The sequence below is a fragment of the Pelophylax lessonae genome (genome assembly GCF_965119305.1).
Source record: "Pelophylax lessonae genome assembly, chromosome: 9".
NCBI lineage: Eukaryota > Metazoa > Chordata > Amphibia > Anura > Ranidae > Pelophylax > Pelophylax lessonae.
In genome coordinates, this window is record NC_138776.1 from 29206663 (window position 1) to 29228073 (window position 21411).

Consider the following 21411-nt stretch of genomic DNA (forward strand, 5'->3'; position numbering starts at 1 on the left):
TAGGCCAATTTGTTTTCTGCTACATATTTTTGGTAAAAAAAATTTGCAGTAAGCAAAAGTTATTGCGTTTACTAACTAAGGGAAAGATTTCTGTCGTCTTTGGTGTTTTTTTTTTTAACGAGTAATGGCGGCGATCTGCGATTTTTTTTGCAGGACTGAGACATTGCGGCGGATAGATCGGACCCTTGACTGACATTTTTGACACTTTTGGGGTTACCAGTGACATTACTGCAGTAATCAGTGCTATAAATATGCACTGTTACTGTAAAAATTACACTGGCAAGGAAGGGGTTAATTTTATTGGAGAGGGAGGGGTTAATGTATGCCTGGTGCTTACTGACGTGTGTGGGGGGAGGTGACTGAGTGACACAGGGACCAATCGCATGTTCAGCTATGCTGAACCCTGCAATCTGTCACTGCCTGTCACTTAGGAGATCCGCCCGCTTGTGCTTACACAAGCAGGCGGATCTCCACACTAGATCCCCGACGATCGGGGAAGAGCAGCGGCGATCGCCGCTGCTCCTCCCCTGGCCGGACTCCCGCTGTGACTGAATACAGCGGGAGCGAGCCTCCGGCGGCGCGCGTGCGACGCCGAGAAGGGGCAGTGTCTGCCGACGTAGGTCTACGTCATCAGACCTACAAGATCCACTTTGCCGCAGTACAGCTCTAGTGAGCAGACGGCAAGTGGTTAAACATTGATATTGGGTTGGTAAATATAGTGGGTTCATGAAACACAAGAAGGAGTCTCTCTCGATTAGAGTTCGTGGCTATACTGGCGTGGCTGTTACTGGTGGTTGTAGGGGCATTGTTTTTAGCGCACTCCACTGTTTTGTTTCTGCAAGCTAAAATGCCTCTAAACTGATGTGAGGGTTAAACTTTATACATACAAAACACTTCCCGATTCCTTTCTGAAAAGAATAGACTGCAGTTGCAATAAACACCCAATAGATGACTCCCTAATCAACATAATAGACAATAGACAATGTGATAGACAATACAGGCAGTGTGAAACCAGGACGACCACTGCTAGAGTGGTGGTGGTATTCTCTATACTCACATTGTACTGGCCCACTAAAAGGATCATTGGAAAGTTCTTCTGCACTGAAGAGCGTCCTTTACACTGTCATTACTTGTTAGGAAACTTCTGTGCGCTAAGCAATTTCCTTAGCCAGCAGGTTCCTCAACCCAACCTAACACTTGTTCCAAGCACCTCTAAATGATGTGGGACCCCTTTTTTTAAAGCTCCCTTATTAGGATCGCTGCCTGAACTCTCATGGAAATTTGGATACCTATCTTCCTAGAAAGGACTAAGGCTGCATGTACACTTGGCCGTCATTTACCAGCCATGGGAAAATGCAAAGCGGTTTTGCCACGTTTTGCGTTTTCTCTCAGCCGGTGATCAAAACATTCCTATCCTGTATGCAAAACTTACCTATTGAATCTCACCTAACTGCAGCAGCTCCTAAACTCTGCTAAATGCCTACCTGTACATTGACACATAGGCTTTTTATGAAGTCGAGTTTAAGAGCTTTGGCAAAAAAAAACACCAAAAGCTCAAGTTCAGTAGCTGCTAGTGTAAATGAGCAAAATCGTGGTAAAATCGCAATGTGGTTGGCGGTCATAGAAGGTTATGTGTACATGAAGCCTAAAAGTGTCCTTGCTATAAAAAAACTGGAGTTTCCACCTCTTTCTGCAAACATTTCTAGTGCGGCATCCCAGACATCAAGGAATCAGATTTATCTGGACTCGTTCTGCAATGCAAATTTTGCATTTAAAAATCTGGAACACATGTTCTGAAATGATCATATTTTATTTACAGAGAATATTGGCAATATTTTTTTTTTTTTTTACATTTCTTTTTATTATTATTTTGGTAAAAAGAACAAGAAAAACAAAGTTTCAGCTATGCAGGGCTCAATACAGAAACAAAAGAACTTCCCAACAAAAAGACCTAACCACCCCTCTACCAGGCACCACCCCAAGACGTTTGTCCATGGCATTAAATGCTGTGCGTTCCTTAGGAGTAAGAGCCCATTCACACTGCCGCGACTTGTCAGGCGACTTGTCAGCCTGACAAGTCGCGGTTGGTCGCGGTCCATTGAGTAGTACAGGACCTGTTCTAATAGGAGCGACACAAGTCATTCCGACTTAGAAAAAGGGTCCTGTACTACTTTGGGGCGACTTGCATAGACTTCCATTATGTGAAGTCCCTGCAATTTGGGGCGAAGTCGCGGTGCACAGCGGTGCACGAGACTTCACAGGTTGCCCCCCGAAGTCGTGTCGCCTCAGTATTAACCGGCTCTAAAGAATAACATGTTTACATAATAAAAGTTGAACCAGAGATATAATGCAGTTCCCTCTATAGAAACATAGGCTATCACAAGTTGTCCCTGGAAAAAGCATCCCAAACAGTGAGGCCCTAAGGACCAGAAGATCAAATGAGATCAGGAAAGGACATTATGCAGCAGGTGAGAGGTAAACCCTAGCCCAATTCTCCCCAACAACCGCCATTCTATTTATGTAATCCTACCCTAATTGTCATGCCCCTAGATGTCTTGAGTAACGGTTGTAAAGCTATCAAGCCAAAACTGCCAAACTTTTTCAAATTTCTTGGGACAACCCCTGCTTAAGTATGTAGCCAGGGGCGTAACTACAGGGGTTGCAGGGGTTGCAATTGCAACCGGGCCCCATGCTCCAGGGGGCCTGTGTGGCTCCCCTGTACACCTGGATAGGAGGGGCGGTGGGGGTACCATGTAGAGAAATCACTGTCCTCCTTTTTCCTCCTGTAGCTGCAGGAGGAAAATGGAGGAGATTGGTTCCTCTGTATGCTGCCCCCGCCACTCCTCCTATCCAGTTCACTTGTGTTCTGCTGTCTCTGGGCCCCTGTGTGCTCCCCTGGTCCCCCCCCCCCCCAACTGCGCTGCCGGCTTCCTCCCTCCCCTCTCCTGCCGGCTGCTGCAGGGGATGTGTCACAATAGAGAAACAGGAAGGGGTAAATATTTAATTTACCAGCTCCTTCCTTTTCTGAATGGACAGAGTCATAGTCAGTGACATTGTAAAAAAAATAAATAACATGATAAAAAATAATACAATTAAAATACCAAAAAATAAAAAAACTACTGACACCAGTGGGTGAGCTTCTGGGATCGCAAAGGTCACACTTGCGACCATGCCCTGGCATTCCACCACCGTGGGGAGGCCCCAAGATGGCAGGAAGGGGGCCCACTGCATGACAGTAATAAAGGGCCCCACAACGAGAGCAAAGGGCCCTAGGATCAGTGGGAAGAGCCCCAGGGTTGAAGGGAAGGGCTCCGGCCAGGGGTCCGGGGAGCTCTTCATGGTTTCTTGCACCGGGGCCCTGAAGGTTCTAGTTACGCCTCTGTATGTAGCTCTAAAAATCCTTTCCAGTAGGAGATAGGAGTGTAATATTAATGCTTTACGGCATAATACAACAGTAACTTCAACAATGTACCTTGAGCCCTACATATACATTGAAGAATAGCGGTCCAATAATCCCGGACCACCGGGCAATGCCAAAACACATGACCAAAGGTGGCCTGAGAGAAGGAGCAGCACCAGCACTCTGCTGATACCCCCGGGTAAATTCTGGCATGTTTTGCCCATGTATAGTATATCCTATGTAGGAATTAAAAAAGGATCACAAATCCCTTGCCGAGACCAGATGAGTAAAGGGGAAACTCCACATATCATCCCAATCCTCCTTTCCAAGATCTGGAACCTCTTCCACCCATTGCTCTCTACACTTAACCACCGAGGGAGGAGGAACAGGGAAAAGTTCTTTACAATATATAACTCCGAGAGTGTTGTTTCATGGACTCATCTAGCAAAATGTTTTCTAAGCTGGATGGCTTTATTTCCGCCCTAACAGAGCCAAATTTGGAGGTAAAAGCATTTTGCAGTTGTAAGCATAAAAAAAGGTAGGATTAGGTAAATTATATCTCAGCTTAAGGTCTGCAAAAGACAAAAGTTTACCCCCTCTGGTGATATCCCCTAGCCTCCTTATCCACTTAGTTGTCCATATAATAGGGTCTGGAATGGTAAGAAAGTGAGAGAGAGGGGGATTCATCCACAAAAGGGAAGACGGGCGAGAAGAAGTCACAGGCAAGTCCTGAATACAGTCCCATGTTTTAAGTATAGCTCTCATAGTTATCGTCAGGTGAAATTGGGCCTCTGCTCCTCTATACACTAGTAGGCGTAGGCTTTCATAGGAGCCTAACACTGCTGCCTCCAACACCAAGGCGGAGTCCCCAACATCCCCTAGAAGCCACCTACATGCGCAAACCCCTCACCTGCCAAAAAGTACTTGTATAGGTCAGGAAGTGCCAAGCCCCCTTCCCGCCAAGGTTACTGCAGAGCCCTAAGTCCAATTCAAGGAGAAGCGGACCCCCATATAAATGAGCTGAAAAGACCATGTATTTAGCAAAAAAAAACAAATGCGGTACCCAAACAGGAGAATTGCAGAGAAAGTATAAAAAAACAGGGAGTATCTTCATTTTTAGAAGATGAATGCGTGCCAGCATCAACATTGAATATTGGCAATATTTGCTGTAAATAATTGCAAGTACCTGCATTCCAGGTTTGTGATCTGATATCACAATGCGATGATCCTAAACTATTTAAATATTTGAAATTGACAATAGCAGGTTTGGTTCCTAATATTTTGGTGGATTAGGTTTATTTATTTTACAAGTTGTATTATAATCTATCATGTGTCATACATTTGTATTTTACTGATCTATAGTCCCTATTCATATTCTTATTTTTCCCTCTCGCTTTTCCTCCTTGCCATAGGCCATTTCAAGAGCAAAGATTGTGGAGTCCGGGGAACATTCTGTAAACGTGTCAGAATGTAAGTTCAGAATGCCAGACGTCTGCAGCCTTGTTTAATATTCTCAAATTTTTCTGGCTGTTGTGTATTGTATGGGACCATTCTGTCAAGTTTTTATGTAAGCGTGGTAATTTTAACCACTTGCGGACCTTGCGTTTTGCAAGTGGTTTAACGCAGTGGTCCTCAACTCCGGTCCTCTGGGCCCAGTAACAGGCCAGGTTTGCAAGATAACTAAATTACATCACAGGTGATCTCATTTTCTGCTCAGTGATTGCAGTATTCTAGTCTGCATCTCCCCAAGGTAATACTTTAAATCTGGCCTGTTAGTGGGCCCCGAGGACCAGGGTTGAGGACCACTGGTTTAACGGCATTATGGCTGAAGATATCCCCATACCTCCAGTATTACTTTTTTTAGATGGCATCTGGCTTTCTAATGAAAGTGGTCCGAGCAGTTTATAAGCCACTGGAATGCTTTCTGAAGCAGTAGGGGGAGACATCTCAACCCACTCGCTGCTCGCTTGTGTTTCTCTGGTTTACCAGTTCCACCGGTTCACCTGGGAAACGATATTATGGCGTGGCCAGCTGTGAAACGACATGGTGGTGTGGCCTGCTTCTCCCATAGACAATCAAAGAATAGATCCTTTTTGATCACCTCTATGGCCTTGAAGGACCGGAGCGACGTCATGATGTCACTTTCGGTCCAGGCTGGAAGTATTTTTTTTTTTTGCTTTTAAAGGTAAAGAAGAGATTTGGGGTCTTTTTGACCTCAATCTCTCCATAAGGAGGACTTGTCATCCTTATTTCCATTACACTGGATGTTCACAAGCGATCAAAAAAAAAAAAAAAAAACTATATATTTATATTATATTATATTATATTATATTATATTATATTATATTATATTATATTATATATATATATATAATATATATAAAAGGGACAGCAAAAAAAAATAAAAAAAAAGTAAAGCACCCCCATCCCTCTGTGCTTGCGTGCAGCAACCAACACATACGTAAGTTGCGCACTAATATGTAAATGGTATTCACAGCACACATGTGAGGTATCACAGCGAACATTAGAGCGATAGCAATAATTCTAGACTTTCTCTGTGACTCTAAACTGGTAACCTGTAAAGGAATTTGAATCATTGCCTATGGAGAGTTTTAAGTACTGTAGTTTGTCACCAATCCACAAGCGTGCAATTTTAAAGCGTGACATATTAGGTATCTATTTATTATATTATCTTTCATATTTTACAAATAAATTGGGGTATATATTGTGTTTTATTTATTTATTTTTTTAATTCATTAAAATGTATTTTTTCCAAACAAATTGCGTTTAAAAACCACTGCACAAATACCATGTGATGTAAAAAAAATTGCAACGATCACCATTTTATTCCCTAGGGTCTCTGCTAATAAAATAATTATGTTTGGGGATTCTAAGTAATTTTCCAGCATAAAGTACTGATTTAAAATTGCTAACAAAAAGTGCCAGAGAAAGCCTGGTCAGCAAGTGGTTAAGGTCATAATTTGAAGAGTAAACTCAACTAATTACACGTGTGCTTTCTTCTCATCTCAGCTCGCCAAGGAGAGTTCAACATAACTTACAGGGCATCTCCTGAGCATGCCCCTGTTGTTCAATATGCCGTACAGTACATGCTGAAGGATGAGATGGTTGGAGATGCCATTAATCTCAGTTTGGAGAAATGCTTCGGAAACCAGGTACACAGAAACTTGTGTATAACATATAGATAGATAGATAGATAGATAGATAGATAGATAGATAGATAGATAGATAGATAGATAGATAGATAGATAGATAGATAGATAGATAGATAGATAGATAGATAGATAGATAGATAGATAGATAGATAGATAGATAGATAGATAGAAAGGTTTGAAGATAGATAGATAGATAGATAGATAGATAGATAGATAGATAGATAGATAGATAGATAGATAGATAGATAGATAGATAGATAGATAGATAGATAGATAGATAGATAGATAGATAGATAGAAATGGCCTCCAAGAACCCCTCTAAAACACATTCATGGTTGAAGAACAGTAGGTTTGTCGTGTGGCCAAAACATGTGGGACTTGTTGAGTTCTTCCCCGTATCTGTGCCCAAGGGGAGGTGGTGTCAGGTCCCAGCTCCCACACAGACACGTTTCTAGTCCTGGACTTGGTAGGGTATGAAAGTCATTCATAGGTTTTAATTGCACAAGTTTTTTTTATAAAAGTATTTTGCTTTTTTGTTTGACTAGATCTCTGTGGATGTCCAGTCCTGCATCTTTTCTTTTTTCTTAATTTATTTAACAATCAAGATTTTTTTTTTATTGCACAAAGAAAAATTTGAAAATACTAACAAAAGTTTGATAGGATTAGAACCTTTGTAGTAGACAATATTAAAGGATTTCAGGCATCTAAACTCGGTTTATGCCCATGCTCCCTTTAAAGAAAAGATTATTATACTTTTCTTTTATTAGTCAGTAAATATTGTTAACTGTACTGTCTGTGCTCACCTCATAACACTAACTGCAGATAGGTCTTTTGAAAAGTGGCATATAGACTTCCCTGGACCAGAATTCTCACATCAAATTCTCCAGGGCTATAGGCTTATTAGGACACTCACCGTGAATGAGATATGGAGAGAGATCCAATTTAAATTTATACACAAAGCCTATATCCCAGCTCTTTTTACTAGGGATAACAAAACCAGAGCAGTATGCCCCCTATGTATGTCAATAAGGCCTACATTGGCCCACAGATTTTGGTCCTGTCCCAGAGTGATTCCATTTTGGGACAAGGTGGCCTATTATGCCAATACAGTATTGAATACCCGTCTACGGAAGTCTCCGCATCTTATGCTATTTGGAATTAACCACCCGAACACTATCGATCATTTGAGCCCATTGGCCACTGTCCCTCTGTGATCACATTTGTTTCTTGGCGGCTAAAAGAACTATCTTCTTAAAATCATGGATCCAACCTAACCCTCCTACCTTATCTGCCCTTAAGACGGAGCTCCGGTCGTTAATGTACAAAGAACGCATGGACACAGTCCTACAACACCATATCCTTACCAAAAAGTTATTTGACAAATGGAAACTCTTTATAGAGCAGGAACTTACGGACGAGGATATTCAACATTTTATGAAGCCCTTCAGATATACGGATTGGTATTTAAAGGCGGAAGTAGCACAAACTTTGGGTAGATTAAAAATAGAGGTTTTGTAGGTCTGATTATTGTTACTGTTATCACTTTTTCCTTCAGATTAATTTATATTTTTTATATTTCTAGGTTCTATGTCCATATATATAAGGGTGATGTGCTAATATCATCACTTAAATGGACCAGCCTATGCTAGGATGTTGAGAAATTACACTTTATATATTCTTTTTTTTTTTTTCCCTTTTCTCTTTCTCTTTTTCTTTTCTTTTTTTCTTTTATTATAGAATAATGGACTTTGATATTATGACTGTTTTCTATTTTTTTTTGTATGATTTGTTGGTTTGTAAAATTGAATAAAAAGAGATTAAAAAAATAACACTAACAGCTGTGACAAACCAATAGGGAGGCATGGCCAAGGCCAAAATTCTAAAGAGGCATCATGGTGCATACATTGGCTTTGGACAACATAATAAAAGGAATGGAAGTCTCAAGGAAGGGATTTTGATTACAGATAATGCAAATAAAATTGCTTCTGAATGTCACACTTATTCATTTTGCAAGAGATAAAGAAAGTTACCCTAGGGTGTGGGGCTTTGTAGGCAATAACCAAACCTTGAGTAATGAAATCAGTATAAAGTTTTATTCATGTTATACAAAATATAAGTAGAAGATTATAAGAAAACGACTCCTACCCTCAGTCTGAGTTTCACTCCCATTTGACCGCTGATAAAGGCGACTATCCGAAACGCGTCTGGTCACCTTTGGAACTCTCTGTCACCTCAAGTCCAAGTGATGTTATCAATGGGCCACATGTTTTTAAAGTTCTCTGTGTTGTTTTCTTATAATCTTCTACTTATATTTTGTATAACATGAATAAAACTTTATACTGATTTCATTACTGTAGGTTTGGTTATTGCCTACAAAGTCCCACACCCTAGGGGAACTTTCTTTATCTACTGAATTTAGGGATGTTGGTAATACCCACTCTTAACCACTGGACCTGATACATTTTTTCCTATTCATTTTGCCAAGTGCATACCCCTTCATACAATTTCAATGTACTCCTGCAGGTGAACGCTTACTTCTCATCGGAAATGGGAACTCCCGGCTCCAATGTTGACTTGGAAATTACCGCGACAACACCATCTGCCTGCTTTGCGCGTGTCTTCGATTCCAGCCTCCTACTTCTTGAACAAGGTCAAAGCTTTTCTGCTGCTACGGTAAGATACCGATGGGGTTAGGTCGTTGATCTTGGACAATTTGTTTGTTGACTTTTTGTACTTGCACACGAGTTACATTTATGATTTCTACCCCTCCTCTCAATATTTGGAGGAAGCTAAGGCTTGTATGACTTTAGAGTCCTTTTCTGAAATCCCATGTGCTCTGATTGTTGGTGCCATAGGTACAACAGATCATTCAATGGTTGTGCCGGACACAATTTTCCAGGAAATTATGATCTAGCATTTCTGTGGTTCATAAGAAGTGTGACGTAGTGAAGTCTTTTTTTTTTCAACATTTGTAAAAGGTTGTCTCTGCGTAGACCTTTTGGTCTCTTTAGCGGCAGCCAATGCTTGCACAGGCCCAGGACCTGTGTATTGCACCTTTTTGGTGTAGTATTTCAGTGGTTCCTGCAAAATGGACCTGTGTATTGCACCTTTTTGGTGTAGTATTTCATTGGTTCATGCAAAATGAGAAGTAGTGAAGCCTTGTCTTTGTCTTACAATTGTAGAGGTTGTCTCTATGTAGACCTTCTGGTCTCTTTGGTGACACTCAATGCTTCTGAAGGTCCAGGACCCAGGCATCCTCAGAGATTCAGTGCTGGTAATTACTAGACTTGGTGGAGGTCTCAAAAAGGGGTTATAATGCGGAAATACAAAGGAACCGAACAGACATTATAACCCTTTTTGGGAGATCTACTACTCCACCTCCCAGCAATAAAAAGACGCAAGCCCCAGAGGGTGAAAAAAGCCAGCAAGCGGTGGGAGAGGATGAATTCCTTCCACACTCTATCCAGTATAAAAGTTTTGGCTGGATTTGTACTTTAAACTTTTAAAAGACTATATATTCCATTGCTTTATTTTTTGTAATTTTTTTTTTTGTCTGTATTCATCTTTGAACAAATTCTCTGTGCCGAGATGGCTTTCCAGCAAATCCGATTTTCTCATGGCTGCTGTGAGCTGCACAGTGCATGACACTTTCTGGATGTGTCCACAAACAGTTATGACTGTTTTCAGATGATCCCTGGAACTTACAGGTCACTTTTAACAACTAATATTAGCAATTGTGGCAAGGGCCAGGAAATGGGAAATGTAACAACTCATGGAAAGGGGGGTGGAGGTAGATCTTGGAAAGGAAATGCTGCAGCGCATAAAAAAGTTAGAAAATAGGAAAATCAAAATAAGTGAAATACAAACATATGAAGTCGCATATATGTGCATCACCAGTAGCGCACTAACATCACCATATAACACAGTGATCCATAAAAAATTGAAATAAACCATATGTGTACATGCAAACATAAATTGAAACATATATAATTTCCCATAAAAAATCTTCTTAAGTGATGGAGTCAAAACCGAAAAGAAGTGTGTGTTCAGTGAAATCCAATTAAGAGTTGAATCACCACAAAACGCCACCACCGTTGTGTGTATGAACACCGGCCCACTCCCATCAGATGGTCACTCATCAAATGATATTGCCCCCCCCCCCATTCTCATGGTTAGGCAATTGCGCTTTATACAAAACTGCTGTTGAAAAGTCCTTTGGTACCCCAATTGACTTCTCCACCCCTCTTGTGGTAAATAACTCTCCGTGGGGGTACATAAAAAAGAAAGGCTCCACTAGTGTAATATTTCCAAAAGCTCAAGCGTTTATTTAAAATGAAATGCAATCCACTGACATATGAAAACTTTGTAACAGGCATTGTAAAGCTAGTGTCATGCATCAGCGATCGGAACCCCATTGATCTCACTACCTTTACGCTGGTTCGCGACCATCCAGGGACCGTCACTGGCTCTCACAATGTTAGGAAAAGCCTTGCATTGATAGCCAAAACTTGGTTTAGTTTTGGAAGGTGCAGCTTTTGTATTCTATGTCTCCACTAGGTAGATTAATTCTCTTTATTTGAGCTGGTGACATCTGTCACCAAGACAAACTGATGAGAAACCAAAATTTACATTTTCACCAAAACACAAGTTAAAGGTAAACCTTCTAGTGACTGTCCGAGGAGAAGTAAAAAATGTCACATCACACCTAGGGATGATCGAACTTTTGAAAAGTTTGGTTCGACCAGAACACTCGAACTTCCCGAAAGTTCGGGTCCGGATTCCATAACCCTATTAAAATCAATGGGACCCGAACTTTGGTAATCAAAAAACACAATTTTGAAGCCCTAAAGCCCAATAAATGCCCCTAAAAAGTGCATAGGGTTCTGGGTCATGCCCCAGGGACTATTAATCACATAAAAAAAGTTCTTAAAAATTGTTGTTTTTGATAGAGAGCCAATTATTGAAAAGATTATTGAAAAAAAAAAGAGATTTCTTTGGATTTAGTGTCTGGGGGGTCTAAAAAGTGTACCTGAGAAGTTTCAGCTCTGTAGCATGTCCAGAACCAGAAAAAAAAGATACTTGTTCTTAGAATTTTTATTAGCGCAGGGATGTGGCTCCGCTCCTATCACACCTATATGTGTGTATGTGTATATATACATATATGTGTGTGTGTATATATACCCCTATACAGAAGTTCAGATGTTATGCCTGCCTCCAAGGACTCCCAAAAAAATGCCTGCAACGACACACCTGGGCGTTTTTGTTGCAGGTGTTTATTGGGCATTTTTTGGGCATCTTTGGAGGCAGGCATAACATCTGAACTTCTGTATAGGGGTATATATATACACACACACATATATGTATATATACACATACACACATATAGGTGTGAAAGTAGTGGAACCCCATCCATGCGCTAATTAAATTATTTGCAGGGATGTGGCTCCGCTCCTATCACACCTATATGTGTGTATGTGTATATATACATATATGTGTGTGTATATATACCCCTATACAGAAGTTCAGATGTCATGCCCTCCTCCAAAGACGCCCAAAAAATGCCCAATAAATGCCTGCAACAAAAACGCCCAGGTGTGTTGTTGCAGGCGTTTATTGGGCATTTTTTGGGCGTCTTTGGAGGCAGGCATAATATCTGAACTTCTGTATAGGGGTATATATACACACACACATATATGTATATATATACACATACACACATATAGGTGTGATAGGAGCGGAGCCACATCCCTGCAAATAATTTCATTAGCGCATGGATGGGGTTCCGCTACTTTCACACCTATATGTGTGTATGTGTATATATACATATATGTGTGTGTGTATATATACCCCTATACAGAAGTTCAGATGTTATGCCTGCCTCCAAAGACGCCCAAAAAATGCCCAATAAACGCCTGCAACAAAAACGCCCACGTGTGAAAGGAGCGGAGCCACATCCCTGCTCTACTAAACATTCTAAGACAAACAATCTTTTTCTTATGGCGGTCACCCTGACGTGGATGAATTCGGTCACCCTGGCATACAAGGAGCGGAGCCCCATCCCTGCTCTACTAAAAATTCTAAGAAAAATTATCTTTTTCTTATGGCGGTCACCCTGACATGGAAGAGTTTGGTCACCCTGGCATAGCAGTCAGAGTCAGTTCACCCTACACTACACTACGGTCACCCTGACACTTAACACTTTCCCTACAGAAACTAGATTATTGAATCTAACTATAGTGGTACATAGTACCCTAACTACACTAGATATCCCTTTCCTCACATTAATAATTGCTAAATGACACTTTTGCAGCAGGAGTAACAGAACTGCTTCCACTCTCTTCCACAGCCCTTGTATTACAGTGCTAGAGATTTGGCAGGGCTATGTTATATACTGGGGGGCGTATTCACTACTGATTGGCCTCTGGACCCCCTAGTCACTCCAATCACATTCCTAGCATCCTCCTGCCCCCTCAATTGGCTTTTACTGATGTTTCTGGTCCAATCACAGGCTTTTAAAGCCCAGTTCCTGTCCCATTGCATTTTGGTCGGTTCTGGTTGCCGAATTCCGAACTTTTTCCGCAAAAAGTTCGGAATTCGGCCGAATTTCAAACAGTCAATGTTCGGGTCGAACCGATGGCCGACCCGAACCGTTCGATCATCCCTTATCACACCAAGGATTTATCAAAAGGGGCCAAAGCTTTATTTTTGTGGTCACTAAGTACAAATAAAGCAACATACGATGTAGTCACTTGCCTGACAAAGGGCCCGTGCGTGGCTCTGAAAAGTTGTGTTATGTGTACTATGTGACCAGTAAAATAAAGCTTTGGACCCTTTTGAGGAATCTTTGGCATGATGATGACATTTCTTCACTCTAATTGTCTTTGGGTCCCAGCCTTAGGTCATTACAGCACCCAGCATTACTGAACAGCCATTTTCAGGAACATTTGCATGTTTTTGGCTTTGGGTCAGGGTTTTGTCTGAGGAGAACTCCCTTCACTTTGTAGAGATTTGACTTGCTTTGTATGGCATCTCCAAGACAGATAGTAAAGAGAAATATCCCCAGTGGATTAAAGATGGCAAAGAAACTGATGCAGCTTTCAATTCCATACTCTATTGGCTATAGATACAGCCTAGTGTAGGTCTGAATGTAATTCTGTCCCATTAATATTACAGGTGTATAACTCTCTTCAGTACACCAGCCTGAAAGGATACTATGCTGCAGGATTCAATGTAGAGCCTCCTCAGCCACCCTGTATTGATAATAATGTACAGATTCTGATCAATGGTACGTACTGGAAGCCTGTTAGCTTTCCGCAGGAAAAAGACGTCAGCAAAACTTTTAGCGTAAGTATTCACTGCTTTCTTTCCACAAACTTGCCTCATCACGCAGAACTAGAACACCAATATTTAAGTTTAAAGTAAACCAGTTTTTCTCAACCAGGGCTCCTTTCAGAGTTTGCTAGGAGTTCCTTAAGAATTGAGCCCTTTCTACCTCTTAGATATGTAACCACTGGCACCAATTATATTTTTAACTATCTCTAAGGAGGACATTCTTCCACTAACCACCAACCATGATGCCCTTCACCCAAAGACCACTATTGTGAGGGGGTCCTAGTCCACAGATCAACAATATAAGTAGGCAATATGTTACTGACCACCAATGTAAAAGGACCTTAAGTAACCGTTTAAGTCTGGATGAAATCCTTGGCTGACATATCGCAATATATACAGTAGCAATGGTACCATTTGCTTGAAAGGTTTTACATTATATTGATAACAAAACCATCTATGACTTCATGTCAAATGACTTTGCGAAGGCAGAGATGTCATTGGCGAATGTTGGTAAACGTATTTTTTCTGAAATTGCCCTCTTTTTTTCATTCAATCTTAACAGCCATGTGTTGAGTAGGTCCTCTTGTTATCTCAACAAAAGGAAGTGGCATTACTATACACAACAGAGGAATTTTCTTTTCCCAATGGTATAAATCCTATAGGCATGTCAAATAGGAATTGGGTGAGGAACTGGTCCCGCATCTAATCAAGCCAGAAGTTAGAGAGATGTCCGGACTCTACCTCACCAGGAGCATGGGACTTTGAGGCAAGGATTATATGGTGGTAACAATAGTCTACATAAAGGACCACAATGTATAAAAATTATAAAATTTTATTACAAAAGAAGTTAAAAAGACATCACATAAGGTATAAAACCAGAAATACAGACATGTATATTTACATTTCAGACTTGAAACAAGTGAATCAATAATAATAGTAAAGTGGATCACAGAGGTCCTACATGTTTCGCCGAGATATTTGGCTTCTTCAGGGACCGAAAGTGTACTGTATGTGACCTTTTTACTGATTCTAGAGATCTAATACACTTTCGGTCCCTGAAGAAGCCAAATATCTTGGCGACACATCTAGGACCTCTGTGATCCACTTTACTATTATTATTGATTCACTTGTTTTAAGTCTGAAATGTAAATATACATGTCTGTATTTCTGGCTTTATACCTTATGTGATGTCTTTTTTACTTATTTTATAATAAAATGTAATAATTTTTATACATTGTGGTCTGTTATGTAGACTATTGTTACCACCATATAATCCTTGCCTCAAAATCCCATGCTCCTGGTGAGGTAGAGTCCGCACATCTCTCTAGCTTCTGGCTTGATTAGATGCAGGACCAGTTCCTTACCCAATTCCTATTATTTCCCATTGTGTTTAAGGGATGTGGCAATGATTGGTGGTTTTATGTGAACCAGTGCTCCTCTTCTTTTTCTCTATAGGCATGTCAGTAGAGGGCCATGGGAGGACCTGCTGATCGCTTCGCTATTGTGGTTGTTTTAAAGAAGTATTACAGTTATGGAAGTTTTTATATAGTTACATTAGTCCAGCTTGAAACAGTGTTACTTTGCATATAGTTGCAGTGAGGGGTCCTGTGGGATCTCTCTAGAAGCTGGAAATCACTGTATTGGACACCACTACTCCAGTGTTCTCCACTAGCTTCTGGGCCCCGTGCCGAGCAGATCTGCTTTCTGAACACAGGAGGTTGGCCATTCGGCAATGGCGCTATTCAGATAACACTTTGCATTTTCTCAATTAATGCAAAGAATTTCCTCATTGAAAGAGGTGCAGAGTATGACATCACTGCCCCGCCTCTCCACCTTATCCAATCAGAGAATGCTTTGTATTCATTGAGAAAATGCAAAGCATTCTCTGAATGGTGCCCATGCCAAGCAGCCAAGCAGCCAAGCAGCCAAGCAGCCAACTTCCTGTGCTTAGAATATAGCAGGACATCCGCTCGACACGAGATCCCTGAAGTATCAGTACTTACAGTGTTTTCAAGCTTCTAGAGGAATCCCACTGGTATGGTATATGCATTGGTGTATTATTCCAAGCAGGGCCAATCTAACTATAGTTGCGCCGACAACAGTAATGGTGCCAATAATAAACATTTGCATGAATATTGGTACTCTCTGCAAATTCTCTGATACCTGAAATCGATACCTTCTGTCTCCGATCTTTCAGCTCTTAGCGGGATTTTCCCGCTAACACCTGAAATCCAAAGAAAAGGATGCCAGCAATTATCAGTTGTTAAAGAGCGGGGCCGCCACCTCCTTAACAACCAATAACATTTCAGCTGTCCACGGGATCCTCCCCCCCGCATACCCCCCTCCCAGCCAGCTGTCTATTCTGCTCCCATATTCACCGCCACTGCTCATACCACACCTGCCCCCAGCCCTCCTGTCCTGGCTCGGCTTTGCAAACTGAGTGGGGGGGGGGGGCAGAGGTAGAGTGGGTGGGGACTCCAAAATTCTGTGTACCAATTAGCTAATCCCCTGCTTTGTAGCTGTTTAAAAAAAGAAAAAAATGTCTCTGCAGCGCTCCACACAATTCTATTGAAGGCCTGCCTCTTCTATATCAGTACACTGGGGCCAGTCGGGAGCTATGTTGCGGATTAATCTGCCTATACCCCAAAGTGGTTAGTCTACCACTAAACATAGGAAACCTGAAGAAAAAATATCTGCACAGCGGGGAATTAGCTCATTGGTGCACAGAATTTGGAGTCCCCCTCCCAATCTACCTCTGCCCCCCCCCCCACTGAGCTCCCCTTAGCCCCAGTTGCCCAGAAGGAAAGGACAGGAACAAATATGTCAGCAGTGCTCAGTTGGTCCCAGGTTCCCAGCTCCAGAAGATTCACCTGCGTTAAAAGCTGCATCCCGACCACCACAGCCCTCAACCCATATCCCACCCCACCCTCAACTACCCTGCCCTCACTTACCTCCTACTCCCCCCACCCTGTCCTCACTTAACCCCTTACCCCCCAGATGCCCTCACTTAACCCCTTATTCCCCCCCACCCTGCCCTCACTTACCCACCTAGAACTCCCACCCTGCCCTCACTTACCCCCTTTCTCCCCCTAACCCTGTTCTCACTTACCTCCCTACTCCCCCCCCCCACACTACCCTTACCTCAGCCTCACCCATCTAGCCCCCCCCCCCCAACTTCCAAAACACATATGTACCTATGCTTTTTAGGTAATTGCTATCAACGAGTGCTTAAAAATAAGTATTGGTACTCATACTTGGTATTAAAAAAATTAGCATTGGTGCATCCCTAAATGTATCTAAGTAAAAACTATCCAGATGTATGAAAATTCTAAGTACAATTGGTGACTTGACCAATGTCATTAGAAAGCACTTTCAATTTCTGTTTGATTTTAACATTCAATCATAGAACAAATGAACTTTACCGAATACTGAATACATACTCTGTTAGAAATTCATTCTCTCAAGAAACATTCTCCATCCAGCCCCATCGAATTATCACGTAACTGCAGTCGAAAATTGAACAAATGTTCATAAAATGAACATTTTCTAACAAACTTCTACTAGTGTATGGCCAGCTTTAGAGCCCTAAAGCCATTGGATCAGCATGACAGTCCAGGCAAATAGCATTTTCAGGAGGTCTGCATAGGTATTCTACTTTAACGCAGGCTCTTTTTAACCCACGACAGATGCCGGCTCTTCGTTTTTGTCTGCAGTGCAGTCTTTTATATTGCTTGTCCTCAGCACATACAGCTTTTCTGTCCCTTTTAGGATATCGGTCTGCAAGTCATCTCAGGTACTCCCTCCCACCAGCCGCAACTGTGCTATCAGTCTTTTGATGAGCCATTACTCCTGGATGGTATGCCTGAAGAATTTGAGGATTCTGTTTTCGATTCCCAACCTCCATCAGCAACAGCTTCTTCTACAACAGGTAAAATGTCACTAGGATACATTTGTCTCCTATAAGCACATAAAATTCAGTCTATCGTGTAATGAATTCATTCAGTGTATATATATATATATATATCACATTAAAGTATGTAAAATGTTAAATTTGAAGCTTAGCTGTGGCAATTTTTACATAGTTGCATAGGTCCAGCTTGTAACAATGTATATACAGTGCATCCGGAAAGTACCGCGTTAACGATGTTTCCCTTTTTTCACATTTTATGTTTCAGCCTTATTCCAAAATGGATTCAATTAATTATTTCCCTCAAAATTTTACAAACAATACCCCATAATTACAAATGTGAAAGAAGTTTATTTGAAATCTTTGCAAATTTATTAAATATAAAAAACAAAAAAATCACATGTACATAAGTATTCACAGCCTTTGCCATGACACTCAAAATTGAGCTCCGGTGTATCCTGTTTACACTAATCATCCTTATGATGTTTCTACATCTTGATTAAAGTCCACCTGTGGTAAATTGGAATGAATTGGAAAGGCACACATCGTGTATTGGCACTTTTCCACTGCAAGTACTGGCTCAGCTCTACCCGGCCCTACTTGGCCCGGTTTGGTTTTCCACTGCATGGTACCGCATGGTACGGTGTTGGAACGGTTCGGTACGGTTCGGTACGGTTTGGTACGTTTTGCTTTTCCACTAAAGTAGTACTAGAGTAAGTGGGTGGGATAACATCGATTCTCTGACCAATCAGTGGCTAGTAGTGACAAACAGTCAAGGCTGCATGCAAAGGATTGTGGGATATGGTACCGGTACCACCCTTTTGGAACCACAACTGAGGTGGTACTGTTTAAGCGAGCCGTACCGTTCGGTTCCATGTAGTGGAAAAGCGCCCCCGTACCGTACCGAACCGTACCTACACCATACCATGCGGTACAAGCAGTGGAAAAGCACAAAAGCGAGCCGAGCCGTTCGGTTCCATGCAGTGGAAAAGCACCATAAATAAGGTCCCAATGTTAACAGTGCCTGTTAGAGCAACCAAGTCCAAGGAATTGTCTGTATCCCTCTGAGACAGGATTGTATCAGGGTACAGAAAAATGTCTGTAGCATTAAAGATCCTAAATGAGCACAGTGGCCTGCATCATCCATAAGTGGATTTGAGTGGAGTGGATCCATTAAGTGGATTTGAGTGGAAGTTTGGAACCATCAGGACTCTTCCTAGAGTGGGCTGCCTGTTCAAATGATCGGGGGAGAAGGGCCTTATGCCCTGTACACACTATCAGATTATCTGAAGACTTTTGTCTTCAGATTTACCTTTTCTATGTAGTGCAAGGGCCTGCCGGATTGCATACAAATTGAAAGTGTTTAGGTTTGACCTCATATTATATGGTTTTGGTAAGTCTGCAGACAAAAGTCTTCAGATAATCTGATAGTGTGTACAGGGCATTAGTCATGGAGGTGACCAAGAACCCAATGGTCACTCTGACAGAGCTCCAGCATTTCTCTGTAGAGAGAGGAGAACCTTCCAGACAACCATCTCTGCAGCACTCCACTAATCAGGCCTGAAGAAACAAAATTCTCTGGTCTGATGAAATACAGATTGAACACTTTGGCCTAAATAGCAAGCAACATGTCTAGAGGAAACCAGCCACTGCTCATCACCTGGCGAATACCATACCTACAGTAAAGCATGGTGGTGGCAGCTTAATACTGTGGGGATGCTTTTCAATGGCAGGAACTGGGAGACTAGTCAGGATCGAGGGAAAGCAGTAATGTACAGAGACATCCTTGATGGAAACCTGCTCCAGAGCGTTCTGGACCTCAGGACGGGGTGAAGGTTCATCTTCCAACAGGACAACAACCCTAAGCACACAGCCAAGATAACAAAGGATTGGCCAAGGGACAACTCTGTGAATGTCCTTGAGTGGCCTAGCCAGACACCAGACCTAAACCTGATTGAACATCTCTGGAGAGATCTGAAAATGGCTGTGCACTGACACTCTCCATCCAACCTGATGGAGATTGAGAGGTCCTGCAAAGAAGAATTGGAAAAACTGCCCAAAAATAGGTGTGCCAAGCTTGTAGCATCAAAGGTGCTTCAACAAAGTATTGAGCAAAGGCTGTTAATACTCTTCTTTCACGTTGTCATTATGGAGTATTGATTGTAGAATTTTGAGGAAAATAATGAATTTAATCCATTTTGGAATAAGGCTGTAACATAACAAAATGTGGAAAAGGTGAAGCGCTGTGAATACTTTCCGGATGCACTGTATGTATATGCCATGCCATGGAATCTGGAAATCCCTGAAGTAGGCAAAAGAGTGATTAGTGCTGGCTTCCAGGATGCCATGTGTGAGAACAATTGCTTGCTCAGCATGGGTGTCAGCTAGAGAAAATTCTGTCATTCAGAGAATGTCATTCTGAATGCAAAGAGTCCTCTGATTGGATCAGGTGGAGATCATGATGTCACTGCCCAACTTTTACACCCCCCCCCCAATCAGCGAATGCTTTGCAGTCATTAAGAAAATACAACGTTTTCTGTTTAAAGCACACTTTATCCATTGACATACCTTTTGTCCTTGGTCCATTTGGCCAGTATGGTCACCTGCTGAATAAGCACCCTCCACAGGCAGTTTAACCATATCACTTTTCAAAAACATTGCAACTGTGTGGGGTTCTGCATTATTCATTTGCAGATTCTTGTGACTGAATAAACTGCAAGTATCATTGTGCCAGATTGGTTTGTAGTTTTAATGGGCTGCGGGGGTAGGGGGGTCGATGAGCACCCTTGTAGGCTCGATTCATACCTATGCATGTTGCTTTTGAGCGTATCTGTGTTTTGCTGCGATTTTACCGCAATGTGCGTTTTTCATGCTTTTTTTTTTTAATTTTTGGTGGGCAGATTTAAAAACTCTAAATGAAAATTGCAGTAAAACGCACTACATGTTTTTCTGCAGCTTCTCCATTGAAGTCTATTGAACCAAAAAAGCAAAAAAAGCATCTTTTACATTAAAAAAAAAAAAAACCTGACCCTTTCCAAAAACGCAGGGGCACAAAAATGCATTGATGTGAACGTGTTCCATAGGAATCGATGCTAAAAAAATGTCCTGCATTTCTGCAAAAAGCATGAAAAAAACGCATTGGTGTGAATGGAGCCATAGTCTATTGACATACTGTATCATCTGGCTTACAAACTGAAATACGAAGGACTTGTCTGCAGGAGCCCACATTGCCCACATTGCACCTGTGATTTACTGATCATGGGTCCAATGATTTCCAGGCTGCTGCAAGAAAAAAATTAATAATTGCGCATTTTTCTGCAAAAATATGTACAATTATTATTTTTATTCATAATAATTATTATTTTTTTTTCTATAAAGGTGAACTTCTCTTTAAAAAAAGTGTAAAGATATAAAAGTAATGCACAAGCAACCAAATTCCCCCCCCAAAAAAAAATAAATGTGAACCCCATCCCAACATACATACACATACAATGCATGAGTCAGGGCTGGGAAAAGCATTGATTACCATTCACATTACATATTGCCCCATACGACAGAGTAAGATCAATAATTCTAGGCTCATTGTTTGTGGTTAACTC

The 21411-nt window shown here is 41.5% G+C and overlaps 1 protein-coding gene across 1 annotated transcript in view; it reads left to right on the forward strand.

Moving 5' to 3' along the window:
• LOC309564184 (ovostatin-like) overlaps positions 1 to 21411 on the forward strand; it is a 213213-nt gene that overhangs the window by 85626 nt on the left and 106176 nt on the right. The window contains exons 13-17 of the mRNA XM_082268816.1: positions 4813 to 4870; positions 6431 to 6573; positions 9097 to 9246; positions 13747 to 13917; positions 17674 to 17833. Coding sequence (XP_082124942.1) covers positions 4813 to 4870; positions 6431 to 6573; positions 9097 to 9246; positions 13747 to 13917; positions 17674 to 17833 — 682 coding nt within the window. The remainder of the gene's footprint in view (positions 1 to 4812; positions 4871 to 6430; positions 6574 to 9096; positions 9247 to 13746; positions 13918 to 17673; positions 17834 to 21411) is intronic.